This window comes from Nipponia nippon, unplaced genomic scaffold, assembly GCF_047370975.1.
Source record: "Nipponia nippon isolate SJK-2023a ecotype South Korea unplaced genomic scaffold, ASM4737097v1 scaffold_18, whole genome shotgun sequence".
Classification (NCBI taxonomy): domain Eukaryota; kingdom Metazoa; phylum Chordata; class Aves; order Pelecaniformes; family Threskiornithidae; genus Nipponia; species Nipponia nippon.
The window spans coordinates 3,102,687-3,127,625 of record NW_028262334.1 but is presented as its reverse complement, the minus strand read 5'-3'; the positions used below and the strand labels follow the sequence as shown (position 1 = coordinate 3,127,625).

The 24,939-nt window shown below is 49.6% G+C and overlaps 4 protein-coding genes across 13 annotated transcripts; 1 reads left to right on the top strand and 3 right to left on the bottom strand.

Moving 5' to 3' along the window:
• The first annotated feature begins 456 nt into the window (after positions 1-456).
• On the top strand, positions 457-5,436 carry B3GNT4 (UDP-GlcNAc:betaGal beta-1,3-N-acetylglucosaminyltransferase 4). The gene is made up of 2 exons (XM_087754693.1): positions 457-487; positions 889-5,436. The coding sequence occupies exon 2, from the start codon at positions 916-918 to the stop codon at positions 2,026-2,028; it is 1,113 nt and encodes a 370-aa protein (XP_087610819.1). The 5' UTR covers positions 457-487; positions 889-915; the 3' UTR covers positions 2,029-5,436.
• A 135-nt stretch (positions 5,437-5,571) lies between these two features.
• On the bottom strand, positions 5,572-9,994 carry DIABLO (diablo IAP-binding mitochondrial protein). 8 transcript variants are annotated; one of them, XM_087754697.1, is made up of 7 exons: positions 9,869-9,945; positions 9,507-9,648; positions 8,805-8,925; positions 8,315-8,463; positions 7,478-7,588; positions 7,226-7,322; positions 5,572-6,237 (listed from the first exon to the last, which is right to left on the bottom strand). In XM_087754697.1, exons 3-7 carry the CDS (start codon positions 8,863-8,865, stop codon positions 6,023-6,025), a joined length of 633 nt encoding a protein of 210 aa, XP_087610823.1. In that variant the 5' UTR covers positions 8,866-8,925; positions 9,507-9,648; positions 9,869-9,945; the 3' UTR covers positions 5,572-6,022. The 8 variants fall into 8 exon arrangements, with proteins under 8 accessions (XP_087610823.1, XP_087610827.1, XP_087610822.1 ...); XM_087754701.1 differs by having other exon boundaries at positions 8,315-8,446; XM_087754696.1 differs by lacking the exon at positions 9,507-9,648 and having other exon boundaries at positions 9,869-9,994.
• A 1,071-nt stretch (positions 9,995-11,065) lies between these two features.
• Positions 11,066-15,893, bottom strand: LOC148056062 (uncharacterized). 2 transcript variants are annotated; one of them, XM_087754556.1, is made up of 2 exons: positions 15,766-15,893; positions 11,066-11,454 (listed from the first exon to the last, which is right to left on the bottom strand). In XM_087754556.1, exon 2 carries the CDS (start codon positions 11,387-11,389, stop codon positions 11,255-11,257), a length of 135 nt encoding a protein of 44 aa, XP_087610682.1. In that variant the 5' UTR covers positions 11,390-11,454; positions 15,766-15,893; the 3' UTR covers positions 11,066-11,254. The 2 variants fall into 2 exon arrangements, with proteins under 2 accessions (XP_087610682.1, XP_087610681.1); XM_087754555.1 differs by lacking the exon at positions 15,766-15,893 and adding an exon at positions 12,648-14,144.
• On the bottom strand, positions 14,279-24,579 carry VPS33A (VPS33A core subunit of CORVET and HOPS complexes). 2 transcript variants are annotated; one of them, XM_087754554.1, is made up of 13 exons: positions 24,444-24,579; positions 24,302-24,367; positions 24,091-24,218; positions 23,352-23,541; positions 22,404-22,520; positions 21,540-21,714; positions 20,631-20,824; positions 18,714-18,840; positions 18,461-18,528; positions 17,717-17,854; positions 17,192-17,329; positions 16,855-17,023; positions 14,279-16,277 (listed from the first exon to the last, which is right to left on the bottom strand). In XM_087754554.1, exons 1-13 carry the CDS (start codon positions 24,543-24,545, stop codon positions 16,084-16,086), a joined length of 1,806 nt encoding a protein of 601 aa, XP_087610680.1. In that variant the 5' UTR covers positions 24,546-24,579; the 3' UTR covers positions 14,279-16,083. The 2 variants fall into 2 exon arrangements, 1 of the variants encoding a protein (XP_087610680.1); XR_015704070.1 differs by having other exon boundaries at positions 16,139-16,277; positions 16,855-17,070.
• Positions 24,580-24,939: the final 360 nt, after the last annotated feature.

Here is a 24,939-nt window from a genome sequence, read left to right as displayed (position 1 = left end):
GGGTTGGGTGTGCAACGCGCGGTGTGCAGCGTGGGGGTGTGCAATGTGCGGTGTGCGGGGTTGGGTGTGCAGCGTGTGGCGTGCAGCGTGCGGTGTGCCAGGCTGGGTGTGCGGCGTGAAGGGTTGGGTGTGCAACGTGTGGTGTGCAAGGTTGGGTGTGCAACGCACGGTATGCAGGGATGTGTGCTGTGCAAGGTTGGGTGTGCAACGCGCGGTGTGCAGGGATGTGTGGTGTGCAAGGTTGGGTGTGCAGGGTTGGGTGTGCAACCCGCGGTGCTCGCCTGCGGTGTGCAGGGTTGGGGGTGCAGGGTGCAGCGCCCGGCGTGCGGTGCCCGGGGCCGGGGTGCAGCGGCCGGGACGCGCTGCCCCGGTGCGCGGCGCCCGCCGCTCGGTGCAAGCCCCGCCCCCTCCGGCGGGGCGGGGCGGGGCGGGGCCGCGCTCCCCGGGCGGCGCGTGGCGGCGGCGGCGGCGGTGACTCGCGCTCCCGGTGAGTCTCGGCGGCGGCTCTGCAGAGCGCGGTGGCGGGGGTTGCACCGGGCCGGGCCGGGGAGCACCGGGGAGCGGCGGGCTCCGAGCCCGGACTGCGCGCCCGGGGCCGGGCGGGCTCTCCCCTCGCCGGGGCCGGGGGCGGTGCGGCTCGCCGCGGGCTGCCGAGCCCTCCCCGGGGGCGAGCGGCCGCTCCCTTCCCCGCCGGCAGCACCTGGCCGCGGTGGGACCCAAGAAACAACGGCGAGGGGAAGGGCCGAGAGCCGTCCCGGCGGCTCCCCGGGTTCGTGCGCTCCGTCCCTGCGTGACTGCGGGCGTGGGAGTGCTGCGAGCGGCGGTGGGGAGCGTGCAGGTCCGATCGTCCCTGCGTGACTGTGGGCTTGTCTGTCTCTGACCCCACAGGGCCTGGGTTCTGCACCGGAGGCTGCCATGTATCCCAGGATTAAAAACCTCGCGCTGTACGCCTTTTCCATCATGCTGCTGGCATGGGTTTTTTACATGAAGAAAGAGGCAAAGTTGGCAGCGTCGTCAGCAGCCCAGAAAGTGGATGTGGTAAATCACAAACCGAAGCCTTTGGTTCTGGACAATGCTGAACGCAGCAAGTGTTTGCCAAACTTGACCCTTGCTAATTCTTCTCTCACCCTCCCGGAGCTTCACCGCGTCTTCTTAACATACAAGCACTGCCGGAACTTCTCGGTCCTGCTGAAGCCTTCCAGGTGTAGCAAAGAGACGTTCCTCTTGCTGGTGATCAAGTCTTCCCCCATCAACATAGACCGGCGGGTGGCAATCAGGAACACGTGGGGGAAGGAGGTCTCCATCGGTGGCAAGCGCATCAGGCTGGTATTCCTTCTAGGGCGCTCGGAGGCCAAGGTACAGCCCCTGCACCAGCTGCTGGCTTACGAGAGCCAGGAGTTTGATGACATCTTGCAGTGGGATTTTGTTGACAACTTCTTCAACTTGACCCTCAAGGAGCTGCATTTCCTCCGCTGGTTCATGGAGGACTGCCTGCACGCCAGGTTCGTGCTGAAGGGCGATGATGATGTCTTTGTCAACACTTACAACATTGTTGAGTTCCTCCAAGAACTGGACCCTGAACAGGATCTCTTTGTTGGGGATGTGATCGCCAACGCCCGGCCCATCAGGAACACCAAGGTCAAATACTTTATTCCAGAGTCCATGTACAAAGCCTCCTTCTATCCTCTCTATGCGGGTGGAGGGGGCTATGTGATGTCTAGAGAGACAGTCCGCCGCCTCCAGAGCACCGCAGAGGACACGGAGCTCTTCCCAATAGATGATGTCTTTGTGGGAATGTGTCTGGCAAAGATGGCAGTGACCCCAAAGAACCATGCTGGCTTTAAGACTTTCGGGATCCAGAGACCTTTCGATCCTTTTGATCCGTGCTTGTACAAAGAGCTGATGATTGTGCACAAACTAAACCCAACCGAGATGTGGATCATGTGGACGCTGGTAAAGGATGACAGCATTAGGTGTGCGGTGTCAGTGACGCACAGCTACGGAAGGGGTTGGAAAAGAAGCTACTGATGAGCACGGCGGGATTGTGACTGGTAACAGATACAGGGTACTTACTTAAACTAAAAACCAGGTTATGGTAGAAACATGTCGTCTGCTAACAGACTGTACTTGAGCCATAGGGTTTTGTTTTGCAGCAAGTCTTATTTCTATCAGTGGGTTACTGAAGCGGTTGGATTGTCACGGGGTGGGGATGGGGCCGGGAGCTCGTGGGACACGGCACCGGGGACTCGGCTCGATTCCTCCCAGCCAGACTGGAGCCAGGGGAAGTCACAACTGCCACAGGGACGTGAGCGAGGTGCCACCTGCTATGGAGGCCCCACAATGCCGAGGCTGGTGTCTGACCACCAGCCAAATTCAGTCTCATGTAGGAAAGCAAATGATGACTGATGAGTGACAGAGCACTTGAAATTACTTGAAGGGGTGGAAGAAAGGCCAGTGTGTGCTGCTGGGTCCACTGCAGCGCAACTCCGCTGTCCCAGGTCAGCAATCCTTCAGGTCCTACTGGACAGCAGGAGAAAGGGAGTGGAGTGGGGAAAAAAAAGCCTCAAAGATATATTGCTTAACACAGCACGATGATCCAAGGGACTGAGCTCTGACTCGAGCCCTTTGGATTTTACAGAAATGTATTACAGGTTTATTTGCACTGGAAGCTTTTGCACAAACACTTTCTGATTGGGTTTGAGAGGAGCAATATGTCTTGAATAATCATGGTGGTAGTTACAGTGGCTGTAGCTTTTCATGTTGTGTGGGTGGTGGTTGGATTTTTGTTGTTGTAATGTTGGGTATAAATAAAATACAGTTTTGAAGAGTGTTTTCACAGGAGTATTCTTAGGTCTCCTGAAAGCTAAGAGAGCAAAAAGCCAGAGAAGGCTGAGATCTGGTGCTGGGCATTTGCATTAAGGAGTCATTGATGTTAAAGAGGATAAGGTTATGTGGCAATGGAAACTTGCTGCTTCCTTTGCTGTGAGCAGCTGCCGTTCTCTGCCCGTGTGCGGACAAGATCTATTGATACAGAAGTGATTAACCTATGAGTGCGCTAGAGTTGCTAATTTGAGGAAAGCTCAAATATGAAACTAAGATTTGGTGATACTTTTACAAAGCTTATCAGCTTCAGGGTGCCTTGCTGCCAGATCAGCAGCTGCTGTGCTGTGCGTGAGCAGGAAGCAGCCCGGAAGCTTTAGAAAAAGGTTTCGGGTGGAGAGGAAGTGTGTGATTACAGAAATCAGAGCAATTTGTGTTGTGCTGTTGTCGTTGCTGTCTAGTGCCAGCTGCCCAGCGTTCACCGCCCACCAGATGCGAGCCAGAGCTTTCCGAGGTGCCCGGGAAGTGCTTCCAGGAGGTCCTCGCTTGTACTCCTTAGGCAGAGAGACCCAGGGCATCCCGAGGCCCGCGGTGCAGCGAGCTCCCTGGGGAGGCTGGATGCCCTGCCTGCCAGCGGTGCGGTGTGGTGCGGTGCTGTACCACCTCTGGCTGAGGGGCGCCTGGCAGTACCGCTGGGCCTTGCTTGGTCCCTTGCTGCTTTGGCTTTCTGAAGCACCGGGTGTAGTTCTAGCTTAGCCCCTACAGCGTGACCCAGACTCTTACAGCAGGAGTTGCCGCTTTCACGCGAGCTGTTTCTGTGCCAGATGCGAGTAGGTGTTTGTCTGAAAAAATTGCTCTTCCAAGGGGTGAGCCTGTGTGTGTGTCCATCCTCAGTGTGGTCTTGTACCAGCTGCTACTGCATCTTCTCACTGCAGCCCTGAAAGGGATTAATTAGCTGTATTAGCTGTGCCTGAGACATTGCCTACACATAGTTTCAGATACGTTGGCTTTGTAAACAAGGCTGAGTGTCAGCCGCAAAACCTAGTTTCTGGGCACTGTTCTCTGGGCACTGCTGCTTGTTCTAGAGAAGAGAGTGGACAGAGCGGGTACCATGGTACCCTGTGAACTGCTGTGGCAGCATTTTTCTGATCCACTAGATGATTCCAAATGCAAACTCAGTAACATAATGTAGAGCATGATGTCGTGTCTGTTGTGGGCTCAGGTGTATGGGCTAACCCCTGATAGGCAACTGTCACTTCCTAATAAAGGTTATATATAATAAAATAATAAAGGGGCTCTTTCCCACCCCATTTTGGAGGCAATATGGAGCCACTCGTGCTCCTCGCTCCCATTTTGACTGGACTGAACAGACTAGGTGGTTCCTGTCACGTCTCAAGGTTAGATGTGTGTGAGCCTGTGTCTTGGCAAGTAAGAGCGGGGTGCACAGTGAAACAAGAAGTGGGGCAACAAGCGGGCTGGGAGCAGGCTCTGAAAGGGGAAGAAGGAGCTGCTTTGCAGACTCCTGTAGCAGTGCTCATACATATCTCTGCCACACAAGCATCCGAGTCGAGTTATTGCGGCATCCTGAAAGGAACACAGCCCGTACGTGCATTTGGGTCACTGGCTTGGCAGAAGTTCTTAAACTGCAGCGTGTAACGAACCAGAGCAGTTGTGGTGAGAGGCTGACCTGAAGTTGCATTTGGCTCCTGAGGGCGTGGTTGTGCCACTGCTGCAAAGAATCCTCTCATGATAGTGGGTTTTTTAATAGTGCTCCAGCGCAAGGCTGTGTTTGGGCCCTCCTGGCTACTGGCACAGCAGACACTGGCATCTTCCTGTGAGCTTTAATTCCGGGCTGTGCCATCCTCCTTGGATACAGCAGCAGCAGCCAGCGAAGAGCAGGAGCAAGGAAAGGTGGTTTGTTCAGTTCTTTACTGTTTAATCTATAAATGTACAGAGCTGTGCAGCCGAGACTGCGCTTGCTCAAAAGGCAGGCAAAATGAGACACAGAAAGGCTTATGCTACAGCTGAAAAAATTCCTAGTCAAGCACAACTCAACTTAGTAGCAGCAACCTTGACGCAGATGTAGTGCATCGGATGCTAATTTGTGGTGAAAAACCTATTATTAATGTGTGTTTTCTTACAAAACCTGATGAATGGGGATTAACTGACTTAAATCAGCAGTGATGAAGTTCTAGTGGATGCTGCTCTACAGAGGAATCTCGCTTAAGTTTACATTGTCTATACAGTTAATATTGCAAATTTCACGTTAAGCTGGCAAGTTAGAAAATGAACGCAGTGAAAGATACCTGTGTTTTTGAAGCCTGCAGTAAAACATTAAGCTTGCAGAAAGAGAGAGTTAAGATTATTTTCGTGAAACTTGCGCTGGAAAGCATTCAAATATGTAAAACTCGCTTTTGCTCACTGCTCTGTAAAGAAGTACACAGCAGTTGCCACAACAACTTTGTTTATAACCACAGTGTCTTGAAAATCAACTCTCCCTTTGCTTCCTGGGGAAGGCAGATGTGCTACAGGCGGTGGCTCTCGGGTGAGAGGTTGCTGTGCTGAACTGCAAAACTTCACCAAGAGCCTGGGTAACTCCATAGAAAGTTTTCAGCTCTACAGCAAATGTTTCCCCTGATTGCAATTAACTGTAATTTGATGCAGCTGTCACTCAGCTCTGTTACAAACTTTTAAGTTCAAAGAGAAAACAGCGGTTAATCTCTTATCCGAATGGGCACACTCACAACGAGATGCTTTTGCACAGTTTAATAAAGGTTCTCCTAACAGACATGATTTACTTCACAGGTTAAAAATAATTACTTTTAAATACACTTCTTTGGCTGATACCTAGTTATCCTCTAAGTGAAGAGAGCTCTCACAAACATATCAAACAAGCGGTAGGACCCTCCCAGCAGAGAGACAATTAACAACAAGCTATCCTTGATAGCAGTTTTCACATTTGCATAGTTAAACATTTAAATAATTGAATCCCTAAGTATTACAAACATGGTAAGTTACAAACAAGATCAAGGCCTTTCAGATAGTTGCTTTACAAATCAAGTCAATTCCAATCCTGTTTGGGGAAGAAAAATGGAATCATAGGCTTATTTCAGCAGTTTCCCACTATCCCACACTTAAAAGTTGGGGACCCTTCACTTTGCGATTGATTCTCACATATCCTATGGTGACACTCGAGCTCTTTTCAGTCCTCCCGAAGGTAAGGGTCCTCACCCGCATCTGTACTTCCTAAAATACCCTGTGGCAGTGAAGATTCCTCTCCTTGAGCTTTTATGAGCTCTTCTGTTTGAGCTTCAGCTAACTTGGTCTCTGCTTTCTGGGACAGCTGTCGCACTTCTTGCACCTGGGATTTCACTAGCTGAATGTGGCTGCGGGCTGTCACTGAGGCTTGGTCTGCACCTGAAAAGTAAAAATTTAAATACATCAGGTTAGGGGAGCACTCGGCAAACCTTCAATTAAGGAAGCGACTGTCTGCATCATCTGCTTTGCTAATTGTTTTGATGGCTCTTTGGCTATATTAACGCTAAATGCATTTACTGTTCATTTGTCTTAAACAACAATATGCCTACTTTAAGGTTTTTTTGCCCCCTTGAATTCTTCCCACCCAAGTGGGTGACAGCCAGCGTCTGATCAGAGCAATCAGCTTGTGCTACTGGGTTTGGAAACTAAAACCAGCCCAGTCATCGCGTGCCAGGAACTTCCAGTGCTTGTCCTGTCCTGGCACCTCCCAGCAGTGGGAATGTCTGCGGCACTACTGAACCCTGAATCCCTTCTCCTCTCATGCTCCTACAGATTCTGTGTAGATTTTTTCAGGCACTTACAGAGTTAGGGTGTCCCTGTATATTCATCGCTTTCCTCCCCTTCTCCACTCCAATAACTGCTGATGTACCATAAGTCAGCCCATTAACTCAATCTCAGAGCTATCAAGTCTACGCTTTTTGTGACAGTGTGTATACAGGGAGAAAAGACCAAAATTAGTATTTTTCCTGAGTGAAAGGCAAATATTCTCACTCTTTAATAAAAGTAAATCCAGCTTGAAAGACCTGCTGGACCCCCTAGGTAGCCTTATTTCTGTGGCTCCCAGAACCGTGTTTGACACTGCATTTAAAAATGAGTAAACACTTCCCTCAAACATTTTGTGACATGGTTGGTCTTGATTCTAAACTGCATGTGAAGTTTCCAGGCCTAGTTCTCAGAACGCTTCTACTAGACCTGTAGCCAATAAAAGAATGTAAGTTCTCAGCATTGGCAGGCACTAGTTGTAAATTAGTAAATTAGTATGTTCACTGAAGGTATGTTCTGTGTCTCTCTCAACTCCGTTCTCGTTCAATAAATACTGCCTAAATGCTAGGGGAAAGAAGTTCTCAGTATTTCTGTTTGTGCTTACCTGATTGATACGCAGCTTCTGCTGCCATCTCTGAAAGACGTAACGCTGTCATCCAGCTGGATTCCAGCCTCAGGTATTCCTGCTGTTTTGTTGTCATCTAGGAGTAAAACAAAGTATTACTTAGTGAGATGTAACAGTATCTGAATGCTCTTCCAAACAGTGCCTTTGTGAAAAGGTGAGCAAGCGAGATGAGAACTTCCCGAGCAGAGTTTTAAGAGGCAGATTGCTGACTGAAGGGAAACGATTGCTTACATCAACTCTGGCTCCTATTACCACCTGCCAGACTGCATCCACCTCTTCTGAATTCATTTTCCCAAGAAGATTTGCGTATTGCTTGTAGAGAGACACCAGTGTATAAACTGCCTGCAAAGCAATCATTTCACACAATTACGTGACAATCTGTACATCTCTGATGTTGTCTCAGTGTTAACTGGTGTTAATTAGCAAAATTGCTGAATGGTTCCAAAGGTGCTTTGTTCTCAAGTTCACTGCAATTTTGGAGGCACTGACAGCACTTGCTGTCTGCCTACAGTAGCGCTGTGGTTAGCATCTCTTTATGTACTTGCCGTGCTTATAAGGAAGTAAACTGGAATGCAAATACTTTACTCAAATCGGCACTTATTTACAAAATTAAAACTCTATCTTGCTGTTTCAGACCTAAATATGGCTCACTGCATTCTTCTGATGAAACTCAAGTTCATGGCCTTAGAAATGGGCACAGAAGGTAAATAAAATACCTAAAAATACAGGGTGGCGTATCCTACTTAGTCAGTACACAGGTATCCAATAACTGCTACGAGTTTCTTTAGCCCCAGTTCTGAGACATGGGTCATTTCAGCTTAAGTTCAAGCTCAAAGCAACAATCTAACAAAGCTAAAAATAACTTCTGCGTTTGCTGTAGTAGACCGGTCAGCCCTACCCCACGGTTTCCCAGGGAGCTGCCACCTTCAATCCCCTACACCTCTTTTATTAAAATTCATAAAAAAGCAAAGTCCATTTTAAGTATGGTTTAACAGATGTAGTTAGTGCCAAATAATTTAGTATTTCCAGTACTGACTTGCTAGCAAAGTGTGTAATCTCTCAGCTTACCTTTGTATACTCTGTCAATGCTTCAATCAACGCGTATGTTGTTTGAGAGAGGAGTGTAGAAGTACTGTCTGTAACCAAGGAAACTGCTCTTTTAATCAAGGCATCGTTACTGAGAGAAATGGAGTTCTGTTTCTGAAAGATAAAGACATCTGCGTGATCTTTACCCTGACTTTCATATGGATGTTACTAGTAACAAATAACGGTAAGAGAAAGCACCACGGTTAGTTACAAGGTTGGACAGCCTAATTCTCACTGCTCTTTTGCCATTGTAAAACGAGGCAACTGCTTTTGCAAGGTGTTACTGAAAGCAGACATTGTCTTTCTCATTTCTCTTCCTTAACAACTACGTGGCATAAGCACCTGTGCTCCCCAAGAAGGAATACAATTCCGAGGGTAAGTACTAGATTGTAAAATGCCAAGCAAGTGTTTTTGAATATGAAGCTGTTTCTAACGAGTAGGTGCTGTATGTATCTCGCTCCTGATACGTTACCTCCACGACTGGGACCGCGCACAGGGCCGCTCCCAGCCCCACGCCCACCATTTGGTGCCATCGTCCATTCGTGCCTGAGAGGCAGCGTCTCCTAATATGGGCCAGAACAGGGAAGCTTTGTCTGGAAATGCAAGGAACAAAGTTAAGCGCAAGAAATAACCAGTGTGTGGTGGGAAATAGGTATCAAAGAGGAAAAGAACACCTAGAAGCTGTTCTAGGTGACCTGGTCTCTACCAAGCTTCTGTAATGCAGCTGCGTAATAGTGAATGAGTAAGTTTGTTTTAAATTCTGTTATATTACTTAATTATAAGGGCAAGAAAAGAAGACAAGCCCAGTAACTAGTGCATTATTAATCCTTTGGGAGAGGAAATGTACCTTATCTGGTACCAACAAACTGCTAATATTAAATAATACTGAAAAACAAACTAAAAAGCATGCTTAAAGGTGGTATATGGTACATGAGGTGAGCAGTATGACTGGTCATAGCTTGCTGCAATCCAGTGACACTTAGGGCCTCCTGTAGTCAGTTTTATTTACATCCAGTGTTGTGTAAGGGCCCGCAGGGTCAGGGCCTATCACTGAAATACTCGAGCAGAAGAACAGCAGCCCTCTGTCATGAGAAATTTTTTGTTGTACAGCAATTTTCTGAAAATCACTGGTCAGTTTTCCTTCTTTTATGCCGTGTGCTCTTAAACCACAGACCACCAGTGCAAGCGCTGTACGGGCACCACAGCTCCTCCTGCTTGTGCTAATCCCGCTGTGCTGTGGCATCTGGAGACAGAGGACGTGCGTTACGGCCACTTCTGTGGCACAGGCCGCCGCTCCAGCCGCAGCTGGCTTGAGTCTGTCGGGCAAACAAAGCGGGTACGGAGTCACAACGGGCGGTCAGCGGCAGGGAACCCAGTCGGGAGGCTGACTCCAGCCCTGTCCATCGCTCCCGCCCCGCTCCGGCCCGGTAAACAGCCGCCTGGCCGTGACCGCGGCCGGGCGCGGCTCCAGTGAAAACGCCCCCGCCCCGCCCCGCCCCGCCCTCGGGACCCGGAGCGGCGGGGCCGCCGCGGTACCTGAGGAGGAAGCAGCAGCTCCGGAGCCACCGGCTGCCCGCAGCCATCTTGGGACTGGCGGGCACGCAGGAAGTGACGTCAGCGCGTCCCGGGGGGAGTCCGGGCGGGGCGGGGGTTGAAGGCGGGAACGGCGCGCGGGGTGCTGTGAGGGCGTCCGTCCGTCCGTCCGTCCCTCCCTCCCTCCCTCCCTCCCTCCCTCCCTCCCTCCGCCCGCGGGGCCGGCTGCTCCCGCCGCCCCGGGCCGCCCTAGCGGCTGCTCTGCCCTTCAGGTAACGGTACGTGTCTCGGGACGCTCCATCCCGGGCCTTTGGAGCAGAAACGGTGTTAGGAGCTGTCAGCTCAGGCCGGGCTTGGGCAGTTCCTCTGTGTTCCTCTGCTCGGAGACACCTGGCAGGCCAGGCCGGCTCAGCAGAGAACAGCCCTCAGCCGTGTGGCGGGTCGTCAGCAGCAGCGTTGGCTGAGACCACGCTGACTGACTGCTTGCCCCCCCCGGTTTAATTCATCTTCGTTTTTCAAGAGTATACGATGCTGCTTAGCTTTTGGCTAGTCATGATCCCCAGCTTCTCCAGCAAAGGTTTTCTGTATAGTTCTACATGAAAGGCCTTGTTCAATTAAATCTGTTCTTTTTGTATATACCAGAAATTCCTATCTGTTCTCTGTGAGACTCGGTTTACTCAGCGTGGTTTGGTTTTAGCAAGGCAGCGCTGTATCACAGGCACATCTTTCAGCTAATTCCGTGGTTGAAGCATTTGTTGAAAAGCGTTGCACACTTGAGAGTGCCAAATAACAGACCGGTAAATAACGTGGTGTTGGTGCCCCCGACCCATGCGGTGTACCTCATAAAACTGTAGGAAGAGGGAAACCTTGTGCTGATTTGAAATGTCTTTTCCCAGAACTTCTAAAAAAAATTACAAGTAATTTCTGTATCTCTGCCTTCACACCCTTAATGAGGCAGAGTTAGACAAGGCAGGACTTGTTAGCTGAGATGCTGGTCGTGTTTGAACTGCGCTGCATCCCTCCGCTGCGCTCGGCAGGCTGCCGTGCTCTCGAGGCGGGGCGTGGGGTGGGAATCTCGGGAGAAAACAACTGGGAGGCTTTTAAATATTTCAGGGAAGAGGGGCAAATGTCTAGGAGTCACAAAGAATCTGCAAGAGCCACAAAGATCAGTAAAGTGCATGCATGTAGATACTTATTTTTTTCATCTTTATTCTTTTTACATAAGAAAATAAGATTGTCGTTAGGCAGTAACGAAACGAAACGCTTGCGGAGCTGGCGCAGGAGGAAGGGACCGCCGTCCTGCGTGGGGAGCAGACGCGTGGGACGAGCTGCACGGCAGAGCCTGTTGCCTCTGGCCAGCCCATGGCTGCCGGAGCAGAAGAGGAGCGCTCATTTAAGCACCAAGAAGTACGTCGTCCAGCCGGCGAGCAGCAGTGCCCCGACCAGCACGGTGTAACTGAACAGCACGAAGGCCAGCAGCTCCTTCAGCACCTTGAGGAAGTGGACGGCAAAGGAGTCCGGCATGATTCTCCCCGGCACTGCGGCAGGTAGGGTCTCTGGGGCCGGCCGCTGCCCTGCTCCTCCCCGCTCTGTAAGCAAAGGGACAGGATGAGTCTTTCCGAGCAAGGAGACTGCAGAGCCGGCGGGGTGGCTCTGCTGTGGGGAGAAATGGCTGTGTTCAGGAGGGTTAATGGCCACCCGTCCCTCTCAGAAGGTTGTTAGCATCAGGTTGGACTTGCATGTGCTTGTTCAGAGTCCTGTACAGGGTTGCCGAGCTGCGCAGTGTTGAAAAAGAGTTTGGGATCTGATCAAAGTCTCCAAACCAGGACTGGTAACTAAGGAAATTAAAATACAGACACAGAGGCAGTGGACGCTGCCGTGTCGGTAAGGGCCAGAGGCCCGTACAGCGTCCAGCTGGCTCCTGGTATCTTCCCCCCTGTGTCAGTGGCTGTGCATCCAGGAAGCTTCAGGTTCAGAGCGGTCGCTGATGGTGCATTACCAACAGTGCGTTCTGATCAAAGTGGTCAATTCCTCCAAGGAAGCCACCATTAATATTTAATGATATAATTGCATCTAATGGAGATACTGGCACAAACTGAGCCTTTTGTTTAGGAATGACGAAAACCGGGGCTTAAATACAAGTTTGCACAGGCAAATATTTATATCTCGTGTTAAAAATAACCTTTACATGGGAGACATGGAATAAGATGCTTCAGAATTCATCTTCTAGCTGTATTTTAAAGTCATACTTACACATCACTTTAGAAGTGATTTCTCATTTGTTAGTTTAATATAAAATCTGAACTCTTTCACAGAAGTTAGACTTCTTAGACTTAAAGCTGTGAAGACCCGTCTAAAAAATTCTACCGTCTCTCCAATTTACATGTTCTTTTTAATTTTGATCATAACTGTGCCTGATCAAAAATATCCGCACTCTTGGTCAAGCACATAAAGGGAATTTAAAACCAGATTTAAGATAAAGCTAACCTAAAAGGATCATTTCTAAACAGTCTAAAGCCAGCCAAAGTAAACTGAATTCCCATCCTGCCACTTAGAATATTTTTTTAAAGAGCTCTTGTGATAAAGAGTTCACTTTTTGGTCTTACTAAGAGTTCAGTCATTTCATTCTAAGCTCAGGCACATGTATACGGTATAGGAGCTATTGCATTTTAAAACCAGCCATGGTTTCCCAGTTGTTCAAAGCACTGACTTTTTCTATCTATAGGCTTTACGTGATTTCTGATTATCTAAAAAGATGTTGATAAAGAAATAAACTGCTTACCCAGGTAGATGATGGGCTCTACTTCGTAAAGTTCCTATTTCTCTCTAGGTTTGTTCTGCAGCTGTCCCTTGAATTTCTGGCTTCTAAACTGTTTGTGCTGTAGTTTGATCCCCTTCTGATCTGCTCGTCCGGGAGCCAGAGTAATGAGGTTGTGTGTGCAGCCCACACGAGGGCTAATGCACTAGGTGTGGTCAGGACCAGTTATTATGTGACATAGCGCCTTTGCGCTCTGTGCAGCACGGCAGTACAGAGCATGGCAAATAGCTCCCCTTCCCCAGAGTGCTTTTGTCAACAGTATTTCATGAGTTTAAGCGCCATGGCTTAGTGTTACCAGGTCAAAACCTGCATTTGTTTAAATGTGGGTTGTTTTTTTTTTTTTTCTTCCTCTAACAAAGCGTTGTGTCGTCTACGCGTTTTATTCTGCAGTTATCTGGAAAGCTGTTGTGCCTCTCACTCCATTCTCTGAGGGCCCTGTGCTTCTGTGGGCCACTCGGGGAGGAGGAGGCTCACATGCAGCCGGGGATGTCCCAGACCAGCAGCACATTATGGGATGGAGCTGTGCGGGCTGAGTTGGGCTTTTTTACCAAAAGAGAGCGAGTGCTGAAGACAGCCTGATCACTGCGCTGTCACTAGGTCACTGCGCTAGCTTCACCCTTGCGCACCTAGGAAGTCATCGCTACCTTTCAGCGAGCGAGGGCTACAACTCTTCTGCAGCAAGGGGAGGGAGGAGGGAGGTAAGCTATATGTTTATTTTTAGCAAAACTGCTTTCCGATAATGTTATATGAAAAGTGAAAGTCTTTTGGGGTGGAGGTTGGGTCATGTTTTCTTTTTTTTTGCTTGTAAACCAGACAAATGCAGATAGCAGAGAGAAGGAAGAGTACATACTGCAAATCAAATCTCTTACCTACAAAGCTATTATGATGTAGAAAATGGGCCCTTAATTTAATTAGGCTCTCTTGTTATCAAATTATTACCCGCATGGTCAGCAAGGCCTTAGACAGAAGCAGAACATAATCAAGCTGCTCAGGAAGCCTGTTAAGTAGTAATTGCTCCTCCAGAGAATCGATCAACGTCAAGATGGCTCTTATTTTTTGTTGTTGTTGTTGAATAGTTCCAGGAAGAGACTTTGTCTAGTTTGAGTGTCCACATGGCTCTAGCTTGGTGGTGGTGCAGGCTACAGGCTGCAAAAAAATATGCAGCAGCATTGCTGATGAATTAGAGTTTCCTGAGAGTCCGGCATAAACTATTTTTGAAATAAGTTTTGCCTCTAGTGTTACTAACAAAAACACATTCGCTGCTCCAAGTGGAAAAGTAAGCAAGCCGTGGAATTGGCGCTTTGCGTCGTTTCCTTTATTCATTTGTGATGTAGCTTTTACACGTTATGACCTTAGTTCACAAACTAGCCTGATCAGGGCTAGTCATTTCCTTGTGATTAGTTCAGTTTTTAAGATTAAAAAAAAAATTCTGGAAATTGTGATAGTACCAAGACCCTCAAGGCCAAGCCAAGGACACTCTGTGAGGATGGCACTGAATCACATCGTTTCTTGTTTTTCTCTGCACATAACATCTAATTTTTGATCCAGAGCAACTTCAATTTTCTTTTTAAACACTTTCAAAAAAAAAGACCAAATACATTTTTTAAATTTTATTCTAGTAAGCCAACGGGAGTTAAACAGACAGAGGGGCTCTGTGAAGGGGCTGATTTGGCAGAACATAATCTTACAGAACAAAAGAGCAGACCGAAACCCACAGTCGTAACTGGAACAACTAGGAAAAGTGAAGGGTTTTTTTGGGACGTATTATGCATTATGCAGGATAACTAAGAGCAGAAATGTTTGCTAAGAGAATGATTTAAGATGTGGGTGGTTTTTTTTTAGTTGTTGTTAACTATGTAAGAGTTAAGTGCAGTGTGAAACAGAGTCCCCAGGGGTGGCTATTGAAGCACATGAGTATAGTGACAGTCCCCAGGGAAAGGCTGAGGTGCAGCAGTGCAGGCTCTGGCCGTGGTCAGTGGCACAAGCATGAGCAACAGCCCCGGCTCTGCCTTCCCAGCCCCTAGCAATTAGCAAAGCTGAGTCGTCTGGAGCCAGAAGCTGCCTCTTGCACGCACTGGCACAGCAACACCAAGGGCCCAGCCACCAAGACCATGGAAAATTCCGTTTTATAATTTTGAGCTCTACAACAGCTTGTGGCAGCAAGTACCACAATTTATAAATTGAACGGGGGGGGGGGGGGGGGGGGGGTAGGGGGTGTGAAAAAAGTGTCTATTTTAAACCTGCTGTTTACTGCTATTTTTGGCCCGAGTCCCACGCAGGGAGTGTCTGTGCACCTTCAAACGTAAGCTCTTGACACACTGATGCAATTCATACTCTAGAGTAGCTTTCCAGCCTTGGGTGGGTGTACCCAGGACAAACAAACAAGCCACCTCACACCGATCCCTTCAGAGAGCCATTGAAGTAAAAGGCTCGAGCATCTCCCTCCTCATTTGGGTGCAGCTGGTTGTATCCGCAGCCAGTGCTGTTGACATGCATGTGGATAGTTCAAGGTTTAGCTGTTGCTGCAGGAAACCCAAGGAGGGCTGCAGGACAGTGGACCTGAGTGTGGCCTACAGGCAATTAACTGTAACAGACAGCTTGTCACAGTACAGCGCAGGCTAAGCAGGGCCTGCAGGTGCATTATTCTGGATGCCCCAAAGCCATGAAGTTTCTAAACCTATGCAATAAAAAAGTTACTGCTTCCCTCTTACAGTGGCTCTCTTTCCATTGTACAGTCAGCTTCCAAAGATGTGACAAAGCTTAGCTACTGGGGCCTGGCGCTTGCTGCTGCCTGTTGATGTGAATGGGCTGAAGCTGGGGGAAGCAAAAGTTCCTTGGCTTTCATCAGAAAGATGAGCAGGAAACTGAACTCTGGGTCCAGCAGAGGCACAGCTGACTACAGCGCTCTGACTGAATCAGATCCAGTGCGTTGATGGAATACATCAGGCACCAGAGAGTGAAAGACAGACTGGGAATATTGGTATGAAATCAGCAACAGAAAACATCCTGCCTCCTCAGCATCTTAGGAAGGTAAATCTCATCTCCCATTAAACCAAAACTGAAAGAAAAAAAAGCAATTCACCAAATAGAAGGACCAGGGCAAATCCCCGCTCCCCCAGCACTTGTTTGCCGATTCAGACCACAGGCAGGGATCTCTCTTTCTCCCGTTGTTTATTCCATTGTTAGTGCTTCAGCAGTGCTTGTCTACTAGGAAGTTCCACAAACAGTAGGAACCCAAGTGCAGAGAGGGATGAGGGTAACAGCATCGTGAGCTGGTCTCAGGAGAGCTTCTTTCACCGTCGTGTTTCTCTGACGTTCAAGCAGCCATGCCAGAAGACCAGAAGCTGACAGGCCTGCGTCACACAGGGCCTCTCGCTTTTCCTGTCTCTCACCATAGACACTAGAAAGGGGCAGGCTCCAGTTTTTCCATCAAGGATTTGATCCAGCTTGTTCCATTGATCAGTTTTGTAGTGGCAATGACGTACTCTGTGCCCCCATCTTCCATTTGGGACAGAAATCTCAGTGCAGCTATTTCTGCATATGTCACACCTCCCAGGAAGAACACCAGAGTGACTCGGTTCTCACCGTGTTGACCTGTGTTTTCAAAGAAATTTACAGGTTGTCTTAGTTTTATTTTTACGTCTCCTATCCATCAACTGTCAGTCAAACTCATAATGACCTAAAACTAAAATAAATATAGCAGCTGAATTAGAAACCTCTTGGGCAGAATACCAGACTGGGGCCCCGAAACGCAGACTCTGCTCCCAGCTCTGGAGTCTCTTCACAGGATTGGCTTCTGCCTGCCCGGGCTTTAATACCAGGAGAGCGATGCTGACCTTCTTTGTAAAAGTCATGTTCCTTATTAAAATCACAGCGTAAGGGTAGGGTTTATTTTAGTACTCTGATGAGAAGTTAAATAAATGCACAGCTCTATAGCATCTTCAGTGCACGTGGTGCTGCGCATTAATAGCAGGCTGAAGATGCGACTGGATGTTTTAAAGAGGCCAGAAAGCCTTCTGTCAAAAACGGGCTAGGCAGACCTAATACTGCAGTGGGACAGGGAGATGGGAGAGATGCCTGGACTCTGCCAGCCCTGATTTCAGTTTCCCTCATTCCGGCCTCACAGAGATGCATCTCCCTTTAAGGAACAGGAAAACAAAGCAAAACTTACGCTTTTTCTGAAGGCCAGTAGGTAACTGCTGCCTCTCCTCAAAATGGGGACCCGGCAGCATCTTTAAAACCTCCTCTATGCTGCGCCACCCTGGCCGAGCCAGTAGCTGTGCCAGGCGTACGCTCAGCGGAGCGTAGCCGCTGTACACGTAGGAGATGTCGTTGGGGTTCTGCAGGAGAGAGCAGAGTGTGAGCAGCAGGTGAGCGCTACTTCATGCTGCAAAACAGCACCATAGAAATAATAAAAAAAAAAAAAAAAAAAAAAAAGATGAAGGTTTTCCCCTGCACATAATTCTGTCTTGTTAGATGTAATGTTCATTGCTGAGGCGCCTGTTTACCTGTTCGTTAACATCATCCATCCATAAGCGCAGGGTTTTCCTGATCGTTGGGTAGTTATTCCTACCACTTGTCTGAGGTTTCAGGAGTCCAGCCTTTTCTAAGTTGTTTAAGGTCAATATATGTTCATAGCCATAAGTCTGCAATACAAAGAATTCACCTTTAATACCATGTCAATAGTCCCATGACCACAATGTTTTTAAAAAAAAAGAAAAAAAAGGCAAAGATGTTAGTTTAAAAAAGTTTTTTTGTTTAAGCTCTCTCTAGAGTCTATCCCATTTAGAGTGTTTACACCATGATAGCAAAAAGTGCCATGATATAAACCTCTGTATCTACACGTTGTAAAACACATATAAGCACGTCCCGAGTCACTGCGATCAGCCCCAAGAGAAGCCTCAGTCTGTACATGCTGCACGTCAACACCACCCATGTGTAAGATGCGTCTGTCTAGAATGCAAGTGTTGTAGAGCCGAGGCTTTAATATGGATTTTCTCAGAAATTTATCAATCCAAAAGTTACGGCCCAACCTGCAGAATCTCTCTTTTGTAATGGTCCAGAACCTTCTGCTTCAGTCCACTGTTGCATACAGATTGCAAGCAAACGAGACGCAAGATCTTGATTAATGGATGTTTTTGAGCTATGCAGTCTTCGATATAATTGTTAACCTATTAAAAAAAAAAATACATACGCTGTTATTTAAAGGCCTGTTGAAGCACCTAGGAGACCTGGAAAGAAAGATCTAGTTTTGCCTCGTATCTCCAAAACAGCAAGAAAGAGGGTGCAGCTGCTCTTCCAGGCAGCTCCAGACGGTCTGTAAAACAGTGATCCAGCACTGGTTCCACCTGGCATCTTTCTAAAGCATGCCGACTCCGCAGGCAATAGCCAGACTTTGTCTGATGCACTGAAAAAGTTCTGATTAACCGTCTTGAATCTCTTGCTGATCCCTCACAGCACTCGGTGCCCCTGTACGAGTTGAAGCACCCCAGCTGTATACACCTGCGTTACAGGCAACGAGAGGTAACCGGAGCCCGGCAAAGCACATGGTACAGCAACGTATCCACGTACGTGCAGCGACGCATGTCGCTTGGAAAAAACTGCACATGTGGAAGGAGATGCAAATGAGAGTTCACAACCTTGACAGTGGAAGGAGACAGACATCATCTAGATCAGATGTTTCCTCTCTCAAAAACCCCAAATGGAAAAAAACCCAGAGAAATACGTTGGAGTTTTTTTGAAGATGTAAGAGTCACTAATTGTCATTATCTACTTACCTTGTCTGTGTCTATTCCAGACATGAACTCTTGTTCCACTGTTAAATTATCAAAGAAATCTTCAGATGCTTTGGGAAAAGAATGAAAATCAATACAATAGCAACTGACAGCTTATTTTCTACATTTAACATTTCAGCAGAGATGCACTGGATGGAGCAAAGCCAATTTTTGCCAAGCTGAATGATGTCCATCGAGTTGTATTGCATCTCGCCATATCTAAATCAGTCAGACAGACTATTCAACGAATACTCACTGGTGATGTCTTTGATGAGTTCTGCAATGGAGGTGTGGTTTGCTAGAGAGCTTCTGGCTGCTTGCATGTGCGGCAACTGTGAGACAAACTGCTTAATCTCTCCAACGGTTTTCGCGTGGTGTCTTTCCTAAAGGAATGCGTCGCTTAAGTTAGGTCTTGTTCAGATTAACTGGCCACGCGCCAACTAGATAATTTTATCATGAAAAGGTTTTTTACTGTACTCGCTGCAACAGCAGATACTGTTAGAGATATGCAACCTTTTAGACAAAATACTTTAAATGCTTCAACTAAAGTTATAGCATTACCTGTAACAGCACTTTGATCATTAGAAGAGGCAGGGCGTAATAAAACAGGCTCATTAGACTGGTTTTTTTTTTTCATTACAGCAGCATTGGCATTTGCTTTTCTCCACACCTTTCTCTGACTTCAGCCATCACGATCTGCTCCTCAGTACCAGCAAAACCACCTTTTTCACGCAAAGATGAATTGCTTTGCTAGCTGCCGGTAAACACGGAGCTCCAGGCAAATGCAGTCAGAGACGGGGGACATTTCCCCTCAAAGCAGCAGTGAAAGGTGCTGAGGAACTGGGCTGGAACTGGGCTGGCAGGGTCTGCGTCCCTCTCGAGCAGAAGCCTGCCAGTCGCTGTACCTGGCTGTAACAACGTCCCAGGTTTTGAGCAAGGATCTGATGAAGCACAATGCAGACTTCAGCTCTCAGAGCAGTCCAGAGGTCTGTATTTCATTTGGGCTACTTGTCTCTTGCTGCAACTTGGAATAAAAATAATAATAATTTGACTCATATGTGAAGGATTTAAATGGGCAAGTGCAGGCAGGAGGGCGATAATGATGAAGCCTGCAATTTAAGAAGTCCTCTGCTGCCAATATGCTGCTGTTTCATTATCACCTATTACCTCTGACAATTTCTTAAGTTTCTTTTTTTTTTTAACAACCATAGGAATAATCCATCTTTAGCACCTTCAGCACTAGTATTGCAGTAACAGACATGTACTAGGAGATGAGGCTGAGCACAAAGCATTTCAGTTAAGGTACCGCTACCTTCTCTTAAATGTGGCAGAAGTGAAGAGGTAACGAAAAAAAACCCAAGGAAATATAATCAAAGTGTTACAAGTTCTCTTGAGAATCACCATGAAGTCTGAAAGCAGAGATGCGGGATCTCGGTTTCTTTATGAATCATCAACAGGATGTTTTCTAACAAAACCACAAACACACCCCACAGCACTCTCCAGCTTTGTCTGAGGTGCCACATAGGCGTGAATTTACAGGTCACACCGCCTGTAAGACAACAGTCTTTTTCGTGTTCCTATTATTCTATGCCAGCCATAATGCTCTATGAACGTACAGTCTGGAGTTTTACTTCTTAAAGCCTTTCCTCTGCATCCTCAGGGAATACCACGGGAAAAGGACCGTTCGCTTAACAGGTAACAACAGCAACAAAGTGGAATTGATCAGTATGCTAAAATTAACCTTTGGCCTCTTGCAGAGGGAAGCAGCACCTGACTGTTCTGCAGACTGAAGAAAGCAATTCCTCTTATGGGAACTACGGGCTCACACAGCAGAAATGCGGTTTAGGCGAGCTCTGAGACGGGCTTTTAACAGTGAGGACAGGAAAAGCCCCAGAACAGAGGTGTGGGGAGAAGAGAGGATCCGCACTACTGCGGGATTCTTAAGAGGAGATTTGACCAACACCTACTCAGGGCAGTCAAAATGGAGCTGATCTTGTTCCAGGACAGAGGAACAGACTGGAAGTGCTTCTGAGGACTACCCGGTTTTTCTCTGGCTGGGGGATTACTCCATGGCAAGAGCTCGAGCTGCCAGTCCCAGCCCTGCTGAACGCAGACTGCGACTTATCTGACGACAAGAATGCCCAAGGGATGCACGGTCGGATACAGGCCTCACCTCAAAGGCTGCTGAGATGATCTTGGCTTTCTTGCTCAGCACCGACCCCACAGCATTGAAGTTCTTGTCTCGGATTTCAGCGTACAGCTCTTCAGCAGAGTTCAGCTGGAGCTTCTTGGGTTCTGTGGGGAGATCTTTCCCACCCTCACCCTGCTTCTTCGGGGCAAACTTCTCTGGAGGGAGTTTCACGTAAGCTACCAAATGCAGAGAAATAACCCTTATAAGGACTGGAACTTCACCACCAGTGAAGTGGCTGTGGAAACGTATCCCCTGAGCTGGAAACAGTTCTGAGCAGCAAAGCTAATATAAACACCAGACGACTCAGTGCCTATGTGTTAATTAAGGAGACTCTCCCTGTACTCGCCCAGGGACCCAGAGACCTATACACGCATACGTGAGCAGAAGCCCAGTGCTAGCTACCCTGCTACCAAAGAGGTTTGGAGGCAGCCTTCCAGCCAATCTCCAGTACAGCAGGAGGGATTAAAACCCACAAATGCCTCTCTGGAGTTCTTCCTACTACGTCCTCAAGAGCAGGAGAACGCTCTCAATGGCCTTGCACAAACTGTTCCCGACCCCTCAGGGTGGCACAACGCGAGCCAGACAGGCTGGAGGGCGAACGCATACAGCGACACCTCTGCTCCCACGCTACGTGTTCTGTGTCACCCTGTCTGCACCCAGCCAACATCCAAAATATTCCCGTTCCATAACACGCATGGTACTCAGTTCCCCTCCTAGGCAAAAAGAGAGCCAGAGCTGATCTTGATGGGCTCTAGCTCGGGACTGAACCATCCCCGCACTAAGCTCAGGTGAGCTGCTCCCACGTTGCTGTCATTTAGCGAAGCAGAAACCCACCTGACACACCGCAACGCCCCAGCGATCGAGACCTCCCCCTTACCCGGCAGTACTCACTGTTTTGAATTCCATAGATCTCATCTATCAGCCCTTCGTACGTCAGCTGCGTAGCTAACGGCGTCAGCAGATCAACGTTGCGGTCCAGCAACAAGAGGGTATCAAAGACGGGAAAGATGGAGTTCTGGCTTCCAGGGAACTCGCGCTTCATCCTGATCATCATATTAGCCACGTGCTGAAAATAAATCATGCCGATCTGGTTACGGCGCAGGCCACGACAGACAGATTTGACTTCCAGGCCCTACAAGCACAGGCTCATGCAGGTATGGGGAGCAGCCCTGTGCAAAGGAAGAGACTGGCAAGAGGTACAAACCGGCTGACTGACGGGGCAGGGCGAGACAAAGAAAACGGCGTCCTTCTCTGCTGCTCTCTGCAGCTTAGCAGGGCAGTGAGTGTGGCCGAAGGACTGGCTTCATCTCAAGCCACTCCCTCATTACAAAGGGTACCAATTAAACCATGGGTTGATCAGAGAGAGGGGAAAAAGGGTGAGGTATAGGGAGAGACGAAAAAGCTACGGCATGAGCAGTAAGTTACACGTTTCCCACTTTGTTCAGCCCTTCTGATACCAACAGAGCAGCAAAGTGTTAAAACTCCACAGAAAGAAGAAGTGCTGAAAGCACAAAGGCAGCGTACCTGTGAGCAAAACATATGAAACCAGATAAATCCTCCCGACAGGAAGACTTATGGAACAGCAAAGACTGTTCTTTGGCCAGAGATGACATGATGGCCACGATCCCGAAATTCCAATATGACAAGAAGGGTCCGTGATTGGATTCAAAAAACCCACAGGTGCTTTAACCGAACACTCCTGAAGGCAGTTCCAAAGAACAGGATGCAGTTTTTAAGCAGCAACATTTGCCTTACCCGGGCACACTCGCCCTTCCCAAAAATCTGGGGGATGGTTCCGTAGAGAGCCTGCAGCGTCATCAGCCCCTTTGCCGCATGGTACAGACTGGTCTGGTCGCTCTCCAGGTAACATTCCTAAACAGGAAGAAGGATTCCCGATGGAAGGTGTCGATCCAACACAGCTGCTTCCACAGCAGAACGTGGCCCACATGAACAGTTCAGAGGAGACACAGGCGGGGGAAAAACTATGGCTGTTGGCAAACATGGACCTTATCTGTGCTGTTACTTCGTCAAATCATTTAATCAAACCAGGCACCGTAACACTTTTGAACCCCACGCGCTGCTCCTGGTTTGATGGAGAGGAGTAAGAGCGCCAGAAAGTGACCGCAAAGAGCCTCTGCCTCTCACTAGGCCAATCTGAGAGCACGGCACCTCGTCACAGCTGCTGACGAGCAGCTGCAAGCCCCGACACGTCCTCTGGGCTACGCTTAACGAGGCCGCGATGGCCAAAGCAACTCTCAAACCTTTCCGTCCCCAGACGCAGCATTCTGAGAAAAGAGGACACACAGCTGCTACGCGAGAGCTGTTAATTCTCAGTGCAGCTTAGTGCGCAGCGTTAACCCTTGTACGTGGCTCTTTGGCTGCGTACTGACACAAACTGGGCTGGCTGTTTGTAACGACTAAGTATTTTAAGCCTCACGAAGCTCGATCTGTGAAAATAACGCCAGCAGCTAAAGCTGGAGGAAGCGGGGCGCAGCTGGGTGCAGCGATGGTTCCTTCAGCGTTTAGTCAGACAACACACAGAGAAGCCCGGGCTGAGTTCAGCGCTCAGGATCAAGTCACGTTTGCTCTGCAAGGCCTTTCCCTGCTGCGCGGGTCACCGACAAATGCTCCGAGAGCCTCTGTACCAAACACCAAAGCCAACACAAAAACGCACGGCGTTTTTCCTCGAAGACGAGCGCTTACCTTGAACGCGCTCTCCGACTCCATGGAGAGCAGGTCTCCGTCGAAGGGTATCAAGTCCAGGCTGTACTGCTCTCGGTGGATGAAGGACCCCAGCACGCCCTGCTCCTTCAGCCACTGCTCGCAGAGCAGGCTGCGGCGCGGCACGAAGAGGATGTGGAAGTCCCTCTGGGGCGAACGGCCTCTGTCCTCCCTGCGGGAGTCACAGGCGGGAGCACGGCAGAGGGTAACTCAGCTGCGCAGGTAGCCAGCACCCACCGCGGGCCGGGGGCACCGAATTCAAAGGAAGCAGGGACGCCCCACTGAGTCGTTATTACCCGTTTCCATTCCTAACTTTGTATCTCAGAGTATTTTTTACCCAGCCGCACGCAGCCCCGGCCACGGGTCTGACAGCAGGGCAAGGTGACTTGCTTTTCCCGTAGTTCTCAAAAGGAGGCTCAATCAAAGCGTGGCTCGTTCCAGCTAACGAGAAGGAACGTACATCCTCTTAACGAGGAGGGCACCCTCTGCATCGCCAGCCAAAGTGAGTCGTGTCCCCCCCCAGGGCGTCCCGCACCCCGACGCGACCCCCGAGAGCGCCGGCGTCTGCGCGTAGTTCCCCATTCGGAGCCGTCTCCCCAGACCTGACGAACCACGCGGCAGCTTCAGGCCAAACCCCAATCCTTCGGCGGGAGCCCCGGCCGGCTCCCAGGACGAGAACCCCGAGTCGACCCTCGCCGCCGCCGCCGCCTTCCCCCGTCACCTGAGCACGTTGTCCGTAATGATGTCCATCAGCTCCAGCTTGGGCCTGACGAAGAAGATGACGTTCTTGACGTCGGCCGGCGGCAGGCGGCCCGGCTTGAGCGTGAACATCTTCTCCACCTCATGTTCCTGCGCGGAGGCAAGGGCGTCAGCGAACGGCGGGGAGCTCCGGCACCGAGGCCCGGCAGCCGAGCGCCCGCCGCGGCGCTTACCTTCAGCAGCGAGTACTGCGCGATCAGCCCGAAGGGCCCGGTCAGGTACTCGTCCCACACGATGGCCTGCGGGAAGGGACGGAGGCGTCAGGCCCGGCCCCGGCTCCCCCCCGCCGCCGCCGCCGCCGCCGCCGCCGCCCACCTTGGAGCCCGCGCACTTGTCGAGGAACTCGCGGAGCTCCCTGCGCCCCGCCTCGCGCAGCGCCGTCAGGTTCACGCGCCCCGAGCTGAGGTGCGCCGCCATCGCTCTCCTGCCGCTCCCCGCCGCTCACGTGACGGCGGCCGTCGCCACGTGACGGGGGAGGCGGAGCCGCGCGCAGCGAGAGGCGGCGGCGCGGCGGAACAGCGCCCCCTGGCGGCCCCCTCCCCGTCCCCCCACTGCCCCCCTTCCCCCTAACAAACGATGACGCCAGCGACCTCCGTCTGACATCACCGAACGCCTGCTGCGGCAGGGCTGGCGTGCCGCCTTGGCGAAAGCACGCCCCGACGCTGCCAACGTTCGTCTTTCTATTTATTTACAGTGCAGCCACGGGGCGCGTTCGTCCCCACGCAGAGCCCGCTGCGGTCCCGACAACAGAAAGATACAAAAGAAAAAAACACCTTTTTTTTTTTTTTCCCAAAATATAACTTTAATATAT

Bases quoted from the DNA above. Each gene is read 5' to 3' on its own strand.
- LOC148056062 (XM_087754556.1), bottom strand. From the start codon at position 11,389: ATGCCGGACTCCTTTGCCGTCCACTTCCTCAAGGTGCTGAAGGAGCTG.
- VPS33A (XM_087754554.1), bottom strand. From the start codon at position 24,545: ATGGCGGCGCACCTCAGCTCGGGGCGCGTGAACCTGACGGCGCTGCGC. The intron at 22,521-23,351 runs GTAAGCGCTCGT...CTTCCTGTTTAG, and splicing joins AGTCGGAGAGCGCGTTCAAG to GAATGTTACCTGGAGAGCGA. The intron at 18,529-18,713 runs GTGAGTATTCGT...CTTTTCCCAAAG, and splicing joins ACTCATCAAAGACATCACCA to CATCTGAAGATTTCTTTGAT.
- DIABLO (XM_087754694.1), bottom strand. From the start codon at position 9,915: ATGGCTGCGGGCAGCCGGTGGCTCCGGAGCTGCTGCTTCCTCCTCAG. The intron at 8,926-9,868 runs GTACCGCGGCGG...TTGCATTTCCAG, and splicing joins AGCTGCTGCTTCCTCCTCAG to ACAAAGCTTCCCTGTTCTGG. The intron at 6,238-7,225 runs GTAAGCACAAAC...TTTACTTTTCAG, and splicing joins AGAAGCTGCGTATCAATCAG to GTGCAGACCAAGCCTCAGTG.
- B3GNT4 (XM_087754693.1), top strand. From the start codon at position 916: ATGTATCCCAGGATTAAAAACCTCGCGCTGTACGCCTTTTCCATCATG.